Source organism: Danio rerio, chromosome 19, assembly GCF_052040795.2.
Source record: "Danio rerio strain M-AB ecotype USA chromosome 19, GRCz13ab, whole genome shotgun sequence".
Lineage (NCBI taxonomy): Eukaryota > Metazoa > Chordata > Actinopteri > Cypriniformes > Danionidae > Danio > Danio rerio.
This window is the reverse complement of record NC_141039.2, coordinates 29496956-29514767: the sequence shown is the minus strand read 5'-3', so window position 1 is coordinate 29514767 and position 17812 is coordinate 29496956. Positions and strand designations below refer to the sequence as shown.

Below are 17812 nucleotides of genomic sequence, written 5' to 3'. Positions count from 1 at the left end.
GAGTACGCCCTCACACTGCTGTGTTTCGCGCTCTTGTGTTGTCTCTGTTAATCAAACGGTGATGGGCAGGAATCACTTAATTAGCTTATTCCTTATGCGCTATTTGCATTTAGCCTAATTAGACACTCCAACATTCCCCCCTGCATTGTAATCATTACTATTGGAATAAGAAGAGACTTTCCACCAGCACAACAAAACATGTTTCTGAAGACAATCACCTACTGCACCTTTAACTACTAGCAAAACATAACATTGAAGGTTTGTAAAATACATGTGGATATCTATGGAGATGGCAATAATAATTATTTTTAAATATAACTGGACAATTAGCTTTTTTCATGTAATATACACACTTGTAATATACAAGTGCCGAATTTGGCACTTTAAAAAAGGAAGTCACACAAAAGCAACAGCTGACACAGGATTACACTTGGTCTTAAGGCCTTCTTCGATGGGCTATTTTCATGGCTATTTTTTTTTTACAATTTATTATGGCAGAGCAGTCAAAATAGGACAAATGAGGTCATGTATGGGACAAATTCTAGACCGTTGTCAGTTGGGGGGAGTCATTTGATCCACCTAAACCTCCTCTGGCTATGGGCATGTATCTAACAATTGCCGATTTGAAATTTCTAAGCAGATTTGGTGAGGCAAGTTGGTTGCTAATGGCAGACTCCAGCACAGAGTTGGACCTCACTGGTCTAAACATTTCAACAGATTCCTTTCTCATCTCAACAGATTCATTTCAACAGACTCCTGATAATGTGCAGATAGGGTTGCACTCAAAAAATTGATGTTTGCTGCTTGTTCAAACTACCTATTTAAAATGAGTTGAAACAACACAATTTCTAAGGGACTTTCTTTTTGGGACAACTTAATTTTATATGTTCAATCCGTTTAAATTTATAAATACTAATAAGTTAACTTAATTCCTTCATGTTGCCCCAACATAAATGGATTTTGTGGAATCCAGCATTTTTTTACAGTGTGGGTACTAACACCCCATATGGCTGATGGGTTCAGAACACAGATTTCACTCATTTCAATAGAATTAATGAAATTAAAGCTGGTTTGTCGAATACCTATTGTAAGAACTATTACTTTTATTTAGTGTTAAATTATTGAAGTTTGGCGAGGCAGTGGCGCAGTAGGTAGTGCTGTCACCTTACAGCAAGAAGGTTGCTGGGTCGCTGGTTTGAACCTCGGCTCAGTTGGCGTTTCTGTGTGGAGTTTGCATGTTCTCCCTGCCTTCGCGTTGGTTTCCTCCGGGTGCGAGTAAGCTAAATTGTCCGTTGTGTATGAGTGTGTGTAAATGTGTGTGGATGTTTCCCAGAGAAGGGGGTTGCGGCTGGATGGGCATCCGCTGCATAAAAACTTGCTGGATAAGTTGGCGGTTCATTCCACTGTGGTGACCCCGGATTAATAAAGGGACTAAGCGATAAGAAAATGAATGAATTATTGAAGTTGGGCTATTCAGCTTAGGCTTTATTGTGAATAGGTTGCATAAATGTGTTTTGCGTTCATTTGTAATTTTATATTCATGTATATTTGAATGTTTTAATATGTTATTTAATTTAAAGTTGTATTTTCTTTTTAGCTCCTTTTTAAAGTATGTGCACAGTCACTGCTTATGCCGTGCCGTGGTGTTGATTTGCCACTGATATTGTAAAAATAACCAAATGACACCCAGCCCTGCATGCAAATCTTATTAAGTCACTAAACAACCTTTTTTCATCTCCTTTTTTGCCACAGGAGCACTGGTATTTTCCCAAGGAGGAAGCAGACTTCTCTCTGGTACAGGAAGTGGTCAGAGTGACGAGGTTACTGAGAGCCCAGTGCCAGATGACGAAGGAAAAACCAGACTGTGAGTTTTTGTGGACTTGACATTAATGGTTTGGTTCTTAGATAACATTTTAGTTCTTTTAACTGTAGAGTTAAGATGTGCATCTCACCTTGAGAACATGGTCTTTGTTTTCAAATGTATTGTCTTTTGATTAACTTTTGGCACATCCAAGTGTTCATTTCATTACTGCATTGGCAGGGCGAGTCAATGTGGCTGTAGTCATTAAAGGGATAGTTCACCAAAAAATTTAAATTCTGTCATTCTCCATTTTGGGCTTCTATCTTCTGTTCCTTTCACAAAGGAAAATACACTGAAGAATGTTGGAAAATATTGACATGCACAGTATTTTTTGTTCCTAATATGGATGTCAATGGCTGTTTTTTGCCCAACAATTCCCAGAATATCAATATATTAAAGTTTGGAACCACTCAAGGGTGGGTAAATAATGAGATGTTTTTTTTTTTTGGGTGAACTATCCCTTTAGTGGACATTACTAAGTAGTTTTTAGTGTCATTGCAAAAAATGTGTAATTTTTTTTGGGGTAACTGTTTTAGTTCACATGTGTAACTGTTTTAGTTCACATCAATTTGTAAAAATGATTGAGTTAACTTAATTGATTTGTGTTGCGATGACATGAAGGAACTGTGTGAAACCCAGCACTTTTTTTTACAGTGTAGGTGTGGTAAGCAATTTGGTTTTTTCTCAGTTGACTCAGTGGGAGCATATACAGGTTGAACAGTAGCAGTGCAAATACTGAGCATTGGAGGTCTCCACAAGTCATGGTCACCTGTACTCAGTGCTTGTTTTGAGTCAAATCCTGTTCGGAATATGTCAGATATTCGTGTTTTGCGTTCCGGTATTTATTTAATTGATCCAGTGTGCATGGTGAATACCTGCATGTTTGTGTTTGTGTTTGTGTTTGTGTTTGTGTGTGTGTGTGTGTGTGTGTGTGTGTGTGTGTGTGTGTGTGTGTGTGTGTGTGTGTGTGTGTGTGTGTGTGTGTGTGTGTGTGTGTGTGTGTGTGTGTGTGTGTGTGTGTGTGTGACCCTTAACAATATTTTTAGGCAGTCATCTTTTCACAGTGAGAAGCGAAAAAAAAATAATGGCATAATGGCCTACCTAAACATTATTTGTATTTTCAAAATGACAATGAGGCAGTCAAGCTTATTTTTATTATTTTTTTAAACCATGAGTAAATCTAATAATGAGCCCCGATCAAGAGATATCAAGAAGATGGAACTGCACACCTAAATCAGCATAGCGGGAGACAGAAGCAAGTAAGACAGCCAGAAAACATGACAAAAGAGGTAACTGTGGGCTCTTCTGGAAGATTAGACATAGTCATTTAATTATCTCCGTTTCACTTGAAGGTGAACTGAAGATCAGTGGTGTTAGTATACAGAATAGTGATGTTTCATAAGATTTATGTTTGTGGTTACACGTTTTTATCCATGATTGACCCATAACGTTATACGGCACAAAATAATAAAAAATCGTTCAGAAATTGATGCTTTTTTGCCGTTTAAGGACATCATGTTCCGGGAAAACTGAAAGTGTCTGGTGAACGTCGGTCACAGTAACTTTTATTTCCCAGTTTTGTTCTGTAAATTATTTATTTACAAATAAAGCACTGCTTGTACTCGCATAACACTTAACAAATTTATTAAAAGGAAAAGAAAAAAAAAACATCTGAAGACGGTCCCAAAGAGCCCTGCCCAGTTTTTTCTTTGATTAAAAACAAACTTAAATAATTTTGCCCATGAATGCAAGATTTCAGATAGTTCTATAGATGCTCAGTATGGTATTATCCAGGTCGCTCTTTGTCACAACTGTGAATTTCAAGGACTTTGGATAAATCCTATTGACTTTGAACGAATTGTGGTATTTACCACTTCTTAATGATGTGGGCAAAGATCACAGGTTAATGTTTTAAGATGGTTTAGAGTTTCTTCTACCATCACTTGACTTGAAAGATGTAATGACTTATTTCTGAAGTTGTGGTTGAGACTGTCTGACCTCAGCAAAGCGCAAGGATGTGCTAATCGCCTTTCTGATATTATTGATCTCCTCTGTAAAAAAGAAAGCAAACCCATTGCATTAGCTTTCAGAGACAAGTTCACTGGGAGTCTGACTTGGTTGTTAGTCTCTATATCAGGGGTGTCCAAACTTTTTTTTATAAAGGGCCAAACAGCAAACTTGATTGAGGGTTGTGGGCCAAATGTATATACCAAATCGTAAATATTAAGTGTGTCATGGGTAATATGCTAATTTATTGGGTAATATTTAAAAATAACTAGAAGATTATGCTTTAAATCATATGAACTCAATGCAGTATCATTTAATAATTTACTTATTAACATGTTCATGCTCCTGCCTTTACCTTGATTTCCTTGCAGATGTCGCATGCATTGTCCTATATCTGACAGTATTGACATTTTAAAATTCTGATTTATCTACAACATTTAATTGAATCATTTGATTTCAGTCAGCTTTTTGTAGCTCAACAATAAAACAAAGAAACAAAAGGTCACATTAAACTGGAAATGAGGATCTCGGTCAAAGGCATTCGCCCCAAACACCTCCCCATCATTCTCACTCTCTTTTCAGATGGGATGGTGGGCCAAATCAAAGGTTACCATGGGCCAACTTTGGCCCGCAGGCCCTACTTTGGGCATTTCTGTTATATACAGTAGTGTTCTATACAGTAGTACAGTAGGGATGTTTAAAGCTCTATTATGTAATATTGTGGCACTAATTGGCTTTTAGCTCTGAACAGACTGTCACAATTCTGGACAGTGCATTGGAGAAAACATAAATCTAAAGAAATTAATCAGCTTTTCATATTTTCTCAACAATGTTTTTTTTTTTTTTTTTTTACATATTCCTATAAAATCACTTTGGTTAAGTAACAATTCACACCATTCACTTCTAGCATATTACATACTTATTATTAAGATATTAACTGTTTATTAGCACATATAGTATATAGTATGATACCCAAATACTACTTTACTAACTATTACTAAGCAGCAAATTAGAAGTTTATTGAGCTAAACATTTTATTTAATGGCTTGCTAATTGTGAGAATTGTACATTAAAATAAAGTGTGACCCAAAAAACTACAATACCTTGACCTGTGTTTTTAATTTTTTTATTTATTTAATGCAACTTTACAAAATAACAAAACTTACATGGCATATTTAAGTGAACTTATGTACTTTGGTGTCTGGTTCTATATTGAAAGCAAGAAAACTGTATTTATATATGTTATACTGGGCTAATTTCCATCGTCCGCACTTAACTATTCTTCATTTTTTATTTACAACTGCTGTTGTTTTTCTTCAAGGTGCTTTAGGTCTGCCAGTATTCTTTCTGTCTTTAACTGGAGCTGTGTCATCAATAGCATGCTTTACGTTTGACTTGAATCAAGGAGAGAAAAGTCTGCAGATATGCTTGGTTTCAAAGATGCAGCGTTCATAAATCATACACTAGTGTTCTAATATATGTTTCTTTTTCTGACAAAGACAGATCCAGCTTCAATGGTAGGAAAGTTCAACACATTAAAGAAAATACAGAAATTACCAGATAGATAGAAACACTGCATCCCTAACAACAATGCATAATACTTTTAGCTCTTTACGGATAAGTGCTCCAGAGTGTTTTTAAGTTATTTAGTAACTAGGCTGCACAATATATCATTTCAGCATTGATATCACAATGTGTGCATCTGCAATAGTCACATCGTAAGGATATGCAATGTCCAGTCTGAATTCTAGTTGACCAGAAGCTACATAATTGTATTTAATTACTGTATTCATATGGAATTTATATGGTTTATACAAAAAAAATTCTTACTTAGAATTTTTGTCCTGTTTGTAGTCCAAATATCTATATTTCAAAGCAAAAACAAGATTATTTTACTTACCCTACTGGCAGATAATTTCCGTAAAACAAGCAAAACAAACTCTTATTTTTCACATATTGTTACAGCCTTATTCCAAAATGGGTTAAATTCTTTTATTTCATTAATTTTGAGGAAATAAATGAATTAAATCCATTTTGCAATAAGATTGTAACATAAAAAATGGAGAAAAAGTGAAGCCTAATGAATACTCTTCGAATACACTTAATATTAGCCAGTTCTCCAATTTTAAAAGGCGGGATTCATATTTATCTATTTTGGGAGATGACGGGCATATAAAGCTTTGTGCTTCACTGTCTATAGTTACAGTATATAAAAATCGGTAAAAATTCCTAAACAAAATTATATGTGACATTTAAGCACAAAACCGGTCATAAGTACCAATTGGAATTGAGATTAATGCGTCATCCAAAAGTTGATTAAATAAGCTTCCCATTAATTAATGTGGTTTTATTATGGTAAGAAAATATTTAGCCGAGATACAAAATGTTTAATATTTGGAATTTGAGGTTTCAAAAAAAGTTGTTCAAGTCGAGTTCTTAGCAATGCACATTACTATTAAAAAACATAGGTTTTGACATACAGTTGAAGTCAGAATTATTAGCCCCCCTTTGATTTTTTTCTTTTTTAAATATATCCCAAATCAAGTTTAACAGAGCAAGAAAATGTTCATAGTATGTCTGATAATATATATATTTTTTTCTGGAGAAACTCTTATTTGTTTTATTTCAGCTATAATAAAAGCGCTTTTTCAATTTAAAAAAAAAACATTTTAAGACAAAATTATTAGCCCCTTTAAGCTGTATTTTTTTAATAGTCAACAGAACAAACCATCGCAGATGGTATAACAACATACCTAATTACCCTATCCTGCCTAGTTAACCTAATTAAACTAGTTACGCCTTTAAATGTGACTTTAAGCTGTATAGAAGTGTCCTGAAAAATTATCTAGTCAAATATTTGTTTTATTTTGGATAGAATAAAAGCAGGTTTAAATTTTTCTTAAAAACATTGTAAGGACAAAGTTATTAGTCCTTTTAAGCTATATTTTTTTTTCAATAGTCTACAGAACAAACCATCATTATATAATAACTTGCCTAATTACCATAACCTGCCTAGTTAACATAATTAACCTAGTTAAGCCTTTAAATATGACTTTAAGCTTTATAGAAGTGTCTTGAAAATATGTAGCAAAATATTATGTATGTACTGTCATCATGATTATGGGGTCATTAGAAATAAGTTATTAAAAGTTTAGAAATGTGGAAATAAATATTGGAGAAATTAATAAACAGGGGCTTAAAATTCTGACTTCAATTGTATTTACTGTAGGAAATGTACAAAATATCTTCATGGAGCATGATCTGTACTTCAGGTATTCTAATGATATTTGGCATAAAAAATATATATATATAACTTTATAACCCACATATACATTTTAGCTATTAGCAAACAATATACACATGCAAAGTATAACTGGTTTTGTTTTCCTAGGTCACATATAAGACCAGCTCATGGGTCATTTTACCAGTTCTATGTCATTTCCAGTAGTTTTATAATTTTCAAGTATGATCAGGTATTTACATGTACTAGGATTAGGAGCAGATTAGAAAAAGATTGAAACTACTCCCTCAAATCCAATCAAAATTGAATTCATATCAAGCTCAGTCAGATTGATAAGCCTGTTTACATGCTGGATTTTTCATTGAGCCATCAGTCCAATTACTAGTGGATTTTTTGTATGCATGTAAATAAACATAGCTATTGGATAGAATGTAATTATTTTTAAGTGAGCCAGGCCGGTATTCAAAAAACATTTTAGATTTCTTCTAAATAGCAGAAAAAAGCTATTCACCAAGCTGCTGAGGCAAACTTTTACTAAGTAATAAAGAAGTCTTAAGCTAAAAGTAAGGGTGGAGTTCACTCTGTTGCTATGGATGATGTCAACATGATTACTAACTATGCACACCGGGATTGGCTGATGGTGAAAGTCTCTGTTGGAGATTTAATGATGGAAAGTTTGTAGAGAGCAATATTATGTTAATGCTGTAATCAATGTATTAGATTATGCATACTATTTTTTATAACAATATTTTTTTTTATGTATATATTTAAAATAAGTTTTTTCATATATATATATATATATATATATATATATATATATATATATATATATATATTAGACTTTATAGAGATGCACTCCCACTGCAGAATAATCCCAATCAATCTAACATTATAATTTTTTTATAATGTATATTAAGAGATATTAAATCATCTGACAAAATTGTATTCAAATCGCAATATACAGTTAGGTCCATAAATATTTGGACATTGACACATTCTAACATTTTTGGCTCTATACACTAACACAAGGAATTTGAAATGAAACGACCAAGATGTGTTTCAACTGCAGACTGTCAGCTTTAATTTAACAGCATTTACATTCAAATCAGGTGAACGGTGTAGGAATTACAACAGTTTCTTCAACTTTTTAAGGGTCCTAAAGTAATTGGACAGAATAATAATCATAAATTATAATTTCACTTTTTAATACTCGGTTGAAAATCCTTTGCAGTCAATTACAGCATGAAGTCTGGAATGCATAGACATCACCAGATGCTGCGTTTCATTCCTGATGGTGTACTGTCAGGCCTCTACAGCAACTGTCTTCGGTTCCTGCTTGTTCTTGGGGCATTTTCCCTTCAGTTTTGTCTTTAGCAATTGAAATTCATGCTCAATCAGATTCAGGTTAGGTGACTGACTTGGCCAATGCATAACATTCCACTTCTTTCCCTTCAAAAACTCTTTGGTTGCTTTTGCAGGATGCTTTGGGTAATTTTCCATCTGCACCGTAAAGCACCATCCAATGACTTCTGAAGCATTTGGCCTCATTCATTCATTAATTTTCGGCTTAGTCCCTTTATTAATCTGGGGTCGCCACAGCGGAATGAACCGCCAACTTATCTAGCACGTTTTAGGCAGCAGGTGCCCTTCCAGCCGCAACCCATCACTGGGAAACATCCATACACATTCATTCACACTCATACACTAGGGAAAATTTTAGCTTACCCAATTCACCATGTCTTTAGACTGTGGGGGAAACCGGAGCACCCGGAGGAAACTCATGCGAACGCAAGGAGAACATGCAAACTCCACACAGAAACGCCAACTGACCCAGCCGAGGCTCGAACTAGCAACCTTCTTGCTATGAGGCAACAGCACTACCTACTGCGCCACTGCGTTGCACATTTGGCTTAAAATGAGCTGAAAATATTGCCTAAAACAGGGCTACATGGTGGCGCAGGGTAGCACGTTCACCTCACAGCAAGAAGGTCGCTGGTTCGAGCCTGGGCTGGGTGAGTTGGCGTTTCTGTCTGGAGTTTGCATGTTCTCCCGCAGTCTGTTCTTATGTTTAAAAGTGCCAACTTTACTAAATTTTGTCCCAAAATTCTTTTCAGATTGGAAGCAGATTAGATGGTGTTGTAATTCGATTTGTTGTTTTGTCACAATAATATGATACAGAGAAAACCACAGGGTTCTTCAACTGGCTTTCTGCTTTTTCTTTGTAATCATCGCAGGGACCCAAGACATTTCAAGAGCTGTTATCAGTTGTTTTTTTTGTTCACCTGCAGCTGATGGAGGATTTGGTTGCCTAGTTATGAGGCTCACTGATTTTGAGACGCTATTTGGGGGCTTTTATCAATAGATTGTGGACTCTCTTGTGTTATCTGAAGATGCTCACATATGTTGTCTTGGCTTCCCTGGCTGTTTTCCAGCAGGTCGTCACTGCGTGTCGAATCTGGGAGCAGGTCTAATACGTCACAGCCTGTCAGTCATGAGCTCGGTGTTCAGGGCACAGCCAGATTGTGTCCGTGAGCAGTGGATTGTTGTGACTGTGTGATGTGTGTGTGTGTGAGTGTGTGTGTCATTTAGGTTGATTGCAGTGGAACACACTGATGGATGATAGATGGGGAAGTAGATGTTGTCCTTTAGCACTCTTGCACCTATTTGTATCCAAGTGTAGCCTTTTTGTTGCAAAATGTTTTTATTCAAGAAAAGACTGAAGTTTTGAATATAGTTTTACAGAAAAATGACACTTTTTAGGTTTATAATAAAATTGTAAATTGTAGTCATTTTATGTGTTGTATTCTAATTTAAGCCTTTAATCTATCTAACCACTTGCTTTTTAATGCTAGTCAAATCTTAAAGTCCACATGTACCAGAAGCTGCAACCATTTTATTTTCCGTATCTTGACGCAGTTTCTAGAGAATGTTGAATGAGAAAGTAGTGGGTGTGGCTTGTTTTTTTTTTTTTTTACTGCAAGCTGATTGGATGTAGTAAAGTAGGCATTTCTGTCAGAAAGATCGGGAAAGGGGTTTGGGGGAGAGTCATTACAGTGTAACAGCTCACCATTTCAGTTTAGTGTCAAAACAGATAAAGCAGCTGGTTAATGTGTTAACCATGCCCATTTCCTAAGATGTACCTAATCTGACAATTTAAATGAAGGAAGTGCATTTTCAGATTTTCATAAAAGAAAAGAAGGGCACTTTTTTCATTAATGACATGCACGGATGAGTTGTTCACCACAAAACTAGCAATGTGAGCTAATAAAATGGTAACTTTTGATTTCTTGGGGACTTTAAACATGCTGGGAGTGTAATAGTTATGTTGTATTTGTTTTATTTTGACTGGATTAAAAGCAGTTTTAGTTTGTTTTTTTAATTTAAGGTCAATATTATTAGCCCCCTTAAAAAATATTTTATTTAGCAATTTTCTACAGAACAAAATAAATTATACAATAACTTGCCTAATTACCATAACCTGCCTAGTTAACCAAGTTAAGTCTTTAAATGTCAGTTTAAGCTGTATAGAAGTGTCTTTAAAACTTCTAGTAAAATATTATTTACTGTCATCATGGCAAAAATAAAATAAATAAGTTATTAGAAATGAGTTATTAAAACTATTACATTTTGAAATGTGTTGAAAAAAAAATTATTTCTGTTAAAGAGAAGTTGGAGAAAAGAAATTTATATACATGGGGCAAAAAAATTAGTCCCTCCAGGCTTTTCTTAAAATTTGCGGCAATATCTGCGGCCTTATTTTAACCTAAATTTAAAGGATACTGCATATTTAAAAAAATAAAGAAATCTTGTATCCACATATAATTGTGTGCACAACAGCTCAAAGATTAAGATCCACTGCATCGCTGCACAGGTAGTCTCTCATAAAGACCATCGCGGTAAAAAAATATATTAAAAAGCGTTTTAGTTTTTACATACAGTTAAAGTCAAAATTATTCACCCTTTTGTGAATTTCCTTTTCTTTTAAAAAAAAAATCCCAACTTATGTTTAACAGAGCAAATCTTTATTCACAGTATTTCTGATAATATTTATTCTTCTGGAGAAAGTCTTTTTTATTTCGGCGAGAATGAAAGCAGTTTTTAATTTTTATAAAAACATTTTAAGGTCAGTATTATTAGCCCCTTTAAGCTTTAAATGTTTTCATTTGTCTACAAAACAAACCATCGTTATACAATAACTTGCCTTATTAACCCAGTTATGTCTTTAAATGTCACCTTAAGCTAAATACTAATTTCTTGAAAAATATCTAGTCAAATATTATTTACTGTCATCATGGCAAAGATAAATTAAATCAGTTATTACAAATGAGTTATCAATATGTGTTGAAGAAATCTCTCTGTTAAACAAAAAATGGGGAAAAAACAAACAGGGGGCTAATAATTCAAGAGGGCTAATAATTCTGACTTCAACTCTATATAGAAAGATTGTTTTCTCCACCATCTCTTCTAGTGTACGCAGTGTGTGCTCCAGATCAGATGGAGATTCTCCTGTGCTTCAGATCTGCGATTTGCACTCTGGGTCGAATCTCGACTCTTCATCTGCACTGTCCAGAGGCAGGATTCAGCGACTGTCCTCCAGCTAAAGCCAGCGCTGTAGGGGTGGTGGATCATTCCCTCTGCTTACATCTTAGTGCTCAGGTAATGCAGAGTAAGGCTTACCCTTTCCAAATTAAAGCAACCCAACAAGGCGTCTATATATAAACACTGCTGATGGCTTTCTCTCTGTCAACCTTCAGAACGGTGTTAATGCTGACAAACAGAGAGCGATTCTATGTCAGCGCAGAGAAAAGCTGGCGTTCAAATTAAAACAAGCCCTCGCTCGCACACAGACGCACAGCTACATCGAAAAAGTACCTCAGAAAGTCAGACAAGAGATGGAGAATAAGGTGAGTGCAGAGTGCAACAAATTAGACTTCACTAGAAGGGTACAGATCATCAGTCACAACATGTTTAAAACTTTTTTTGCACAAATAAAGCAAATTTTTGTTTACCATAATTTTTTTTTTTACATATATTTGATTTTTGTTTGCATTTTGACTGTCATGTTATTTAAATTGTAAATGGCACTTAAAAATATAAAGTCAAGCCCAAATTATTAATTCATTTATTCATTTTCTTTTCAGCAAAGAACCTTTATTAATCAGGGGGTCGCCACAGCAGAATGAACCGCTCAAAATTATTAATACCCCTGGCAAATTCTGGCTTAAAGTTACTTCTAAAACATAATAAGACATAAGGCATCATTGTGGGAAATAAAGTAGTTCTCAGCTATTATTTACATTTGAACAAAAAGGGGCTGTCAGAATTTGCTAGGGGTATGATTCATTTTGGGTAGTTTTATAAATTCAGTTTTCCTCATTGTAAATGTCTCTTGATTTATATATTATGGTTTATTGTTTGTTTAATTGCATTTATTTAAAAGTCTTTTAAAATTTAAATTAGGGTTATTTTGAGCATTTTGTTTCATCTAGAAAATTAAAATGCATCAGAATAACAAATTTTCTAATTGATAAATATTTTTCTGAAGTCAAACATTAGTTTTAGGTTGTCTACAAATGTATAATAATGTTTCTAAAAAAACTTTCACGTTTTACGTTTTTTTTTTTGAAGATCGGATAACAATTGGAATAAAACAGAAATGAATGATAAAACTCAGCCATAAATCCAGAGAAAGTAGCAATATTTAAATGACCTCTTAATTTTTTTTCATTGCTTTAATTATTTATATAGTCTTTTTATTAATTGCTATTTTTTTCTATTCATATATATATATATATATATATATATATATATATATATATATATATATATATATATATATATATATATATATATATAATACAATCACGCATTAAATTTATATTTTATTTTATATTTTATTTATTTGATATTATACAATCAAATATTAAATTAAATTGTTTTTATATTTTTCTTTTATATTTTATTTATTCATTTGATATTATATATACATATTGTACAATCAACTTAAATAAGTTTTTTATTTTATATATTTTTTATTTTATAATATATTACTTATTTTTTATTTATTTTATATTATATTAATCAATTAATCAAGTTTTATATTGTATAAACATATTATACAATCTTTATACAATTTAATTTGATTGATTCATTCATTTTTTTATTTTCTTTCGGCTTTATTAATCCCTTAATTATTATTAATCCCTTTATTAATCTGGGGTTGCCAACTTATCCAGCATATGTTTTACGCAGCGGATGCTTTTCCAGTTGCAACCCATCACTGGGAAACATCCATACACTCTCATTTACACACATACACTATGGCCAATTTAGCTTACCCAATTCACCTGTACTGCATGTCTTTGGACTGTGGGGGAACCGAGCACCCGGAGGAAACCCAAGCGAACACAGATAGAACATGCAAACTCCACACAGAAATGCCAACTGACCCAGATGAGGCTCGAACCAGCAACCTTCCAGCAACCTTCTTGCCGTCCTTATTAAATTAAATTCAATTAAAAATTTTAGGGCAACATTTTCATTTCAAAATGCACAAACAAATGTAATATAGTATATATATATATTTCACATATCCATGAGAAGGAAATCTGAAAATCAAATGTAACAACTTGCCAGATTTCCATGTAACTCAAAGTGCCTGATGCTTTACTTGCAAGCCTCAATGCCCAGTGTTTTTATTCACTGTTGCAAATCTATTTTCAAAAGAAAACATTATTATTTCTTTTGTGTTATTAAAATTCATATGAGATCATCCACATGCATTTATATGGATTGCAATATTTATGCATGCTCTGTTTATTCTTCATTCAGCGTATCCCACGAGAAAGCTTCATTCTTGTCAATTGAATAATATATTTGAGCTGATGACAGATCTTGCATACATTCATTTGTTTGTGCTCAAAAATAACCAGATCACAGCCATGGAGCAGGAAATGAAGAACATCGAGGACCAACTTTTGGCTTTGAAGGATGCAAAATAAGAAGATCCAAACACTAAAGTCTTCCAATAATAATTTTTTAAATGAGAAATATGTCTCTACATAGATATATGGCAAAACATACAGTAAATGGAAGGTGCACATGTATTATGTTTTTTTTGGATGTAACATAAATGTAAATAAATTATTGACCAATTTTAGTGCCATTCTCTCTCTTTTTTTACATGTATTTTATTTTTTATAAAAACATATTTCTGTTTTTTTTTTTTTTTTTATTGTACACCTACCGACCACTTTATTAGGTACACCTGTCCAACTGCTCGTTTACGCAAATTTCTAATCAGCCAATCACATTGCAGCAACTCAATGCATGGTCAAGACAATCTGTATGCAGAAGAGCATCTCTGTACGCACAACACGTCCAACCTTAAGGCGGATAGACTACAGCAGCAAAAGACCACACCGGGTGTCACTCCTGTCAGCCAAGAACAGGAAACCAAAGAACAGGTTCACCAAAATTGGACAGTTGAAGATTGGAAAAAAAACGTTGCCTGGTCTGATGAGTCTCGATTTCTGCGTGACATTTGGATGGTAGGGTCAGAATTTGGCGTCAAAAACTTGAAAGCATGCTGCCTTGTATTAACGGTTCAGGCTGGTGGTGGTGGTAAAATAGGGTGGGGGATATTTTTCTGCCACACTTTGGGCTCATTAGTACCAATTGAGCATTGTGTCAATGCCAAAGCCTACCTGAGCATTGTTGCAGACTATGTCCATCCCTTTATAGCCACAGTGTACCTATCATCTTAGCTACTTTTAGCAGGATACCACATCATGTCATAAAGCACGAATCATCTCAGATACTAGTACCTAATAAAGTGGCCAGTGAGTGTATATTTGTGTGTTATATGTTATAATTCATAACATTTAATAAATTATTATTATTACATTACATAACAATTAATTGTAAAATACATACAAATAATGTTGTTTTCACTTAAGCAATTATCAGAAAATATTTTGTCAAAACAGTCTTAATTGTATTTTTTTTATTTTGTTCTATTATTTTATAAAACCCCCACCGAACGCCCAATTCTTTTTTATTACCCAATTATACAGCCTAAATTTGTACATGTACACATTTATAAAAATACTTCTTGATATTTTTTAAAACACAACCACGTCAAAACAAGTCATTTCTGCATCTATACTGTAGGTGTCCTCATTGCTGACAGTCTCTGGATGAATATTCAGTCTCAGTAGGAAGCTCTTCTTCATTCATATCTTCCCCATCAGTTACTTTGCATACTCATCTAGGACACCCTGTGTGCTGTCCTCAATTTCATGATTCCCTCTATAATCTCCCTTGTTTACAGTTTTATCACTGGAGTCAGGACAATTTAGGAGTAAATGATCAAGAAAACTAGTTTTTCATTGTGCTCTTACTGAAATGTGAAATATCAGCGAGGTCCAAGAGCATCATTACAATAACATGAGACACATTGTAAGGGAATAGACTCGCATGGTTTGGCAGTTGTTGATTTTTGAGAATTGGGACAAAATAAAAGGAGCTTTGTCATTTTTATGTCAAATTTAGAGAACCTGTTGTCTCGCTACATCTAAAACTATGTCCACGGGGAAGAGTTCAATCGTTCATATGTAGTTAAAAAGATGCAAATATTATTTATTAATAATAACAGAACTTGTTTTATCAAAAGCATCACAAGGTTTGCATGAAATCAAAATGTACTGTTTATTTTGCTAGGGCACATTGTTAGTCTTAAAGTGAACAATTAATCCATTCAAGTTAATCATCTGAAAATAAATGTTGATTTTTTTGGTGATTCTTCGGTGGTATTTAAATAAATTCTGAGCATTTGCTTTTGCTTTGAAATGGCAATCCTTCTCTGATGTCGTCAGTTTGACAATTTTTGAATACTAAAGATGATTTTGTATTCAATTTTTTTGTTTTGATTTTTTTTAATAGGTCTTACATTATGTTTTCCGATTTTTCATACTAAATATGTATTAATTCTGGTACTTTTATAATGAACCGATATATCAACCATTTAGAGGTTGACATTTAAATGGGATGTGTTGGAAAAAAATGCATCGAGTGTGTTAACTAACAAAATTAGGAGTTAAGAAATGCAATGCAAATAAAAATTTCTTGGTGGGGCAGTTAAAGGGTTTAAGGCAACGAAAAGAAGTTATTCTTCACTTGAACAGTAAAATTATTGGGCCTACGGTACACACAGTGGAGAGTTGGAGAAAAATGCTAATTTTTGAAGAAAATATCAAATGGTATTTAGAGGTTTTTGCATCTAAACAATTCATATGTTTAAGAATTTTAAAATCCGGTAACCATAGACTTTCATAGTATTTGTTTTTCATACTAAGGATGTCAGTGGTTACAGCTTCCAACGTTAAAAAAAGTCTTTTATGTTTAACATAAGAAGTAAAAGATAAGTCAGGCCTGTAGCCAGGGGGTTTGGGTGATACAGTAGACCCACGACTAACTGACAAAGGTCTAGAATTTGTCCCATACATAAGCTCATTTGTCTTATTTTGATATTTGACATATCATAAATAGTGAAAATAATCTATCAAAAAGGTTTTAAGATCAATTGGAATCCTCTGTTGGGTGTTGCTTTGGTGTGAATTCAGACAATCAGTTTTAGCCAACGCTAACCAATATTTTTTCCAACATCCAGCTGTGCAAATAAACACAGTCTGACATAAGAGAAGTCATCTTTTGCTACTTTATTGTTTTAAATATTTTACAGGTAACTTTTATTTTAAATTTTGACTTATTCTTAAAACAAAAAATGACCAATAAAAAGGTGTGAAGCACCAATATTAAAATTTGACCCATATTAAAATTCATTTAAATACTATTTTGACTATTGTTGTTATTCATGAATTTTCAAACATACTTTTTTTTTACAAGAGAGGCTAGAAAATCATGAAGCTCTACATTATCATTATTATGTTTTAATTATTTTTTATTCAAATAGCCAGTTTGTTATTTGCTTTTTTATTATTTAAACAGATTCCTATTTTTTATAATAATATATGATATAATACATTTCATTTCATCGTTTTCTTTTCGGCTTAGTCCCAATGTAATAAATTTACATTTTATTTCTCTATTCTAAATCTTTAGGAAATATTTTTGTACATCAAAGAAATGTGGTTAGGATGACCAAACGACAAGCTAATCCAGCTAAAAAATCAGTATTTAAACCTCAGAGTTAAATAGAAAATGAGGCGAATAACTGCAAAAAGGTCCACTTTTTGAGAAAAAAGAACCACCCCTTTCGCCAGGCTGGCTACAGGTCTGAAGTGTTCAATTTCAGGTGAACTATTTCTGTAATTAATTGTATAAGCTTTTGTTGAACCTGGATCTGTTCACAAACATATTTAAACAAATAAAAAAAACATGTTTGATAATGGAATCCATGCTGAAAAACTACATTGCCCATAATGCTGTAAACAGATGTCCGCTATTTATTAAAATAAATAAAGTTTGGTCTAGCATTACCAAATCCTTGTTGTTCATATGATACGATTCACTCGTTATGAATGTATTACAGATCCATCATTCGGTTACCCATCATCACCGCCTCGCGACGGTTGCTAAGGCATCTTGTTGCTAGGGAAATGGCGAAGGGGAGGGAAGCGCGAAGTGGGTGGATCCTACCTAATGAGTCAATCCGGAAGTGGAGAATCGCTTTGACTGTACAC

General features: G+C 33.6%; 1 protein-coding gene across 3 annotated transcripts in view; it reads left to right on the top strand.

Moving 5' to 3' along the window:
• vars2 (valyl-tRNA synthetase 2, mitochondrial) overlaps positions 1 to 14268 on the top strand; it is a 49483-nt gene extending 35215 nt beyond the window's left edge. The window contains exons 27-30 of one of the 3 annotated variants that reach the window (XM_087293827.1): positions 1753 to 1864; positions 11578 to 11765; positions 11864 to 12013; positions 14042 to 14268. In XM_087293827.1, the coding sequence (XP_087149953.1) occupies positions 1753 to 1864; positions 11578 to 11765; positions 11864 to 12013; positions 14042 to 14110 (519 nt within the window). In that variant the 3' untranslated portion in view covers positions 14111 to 14268. 3 annotated transcript variants of the gene reach the window in all.
• The last annotated feature ends 3544 nt before the right edge of the window (positions 14269 to 17812 follow it).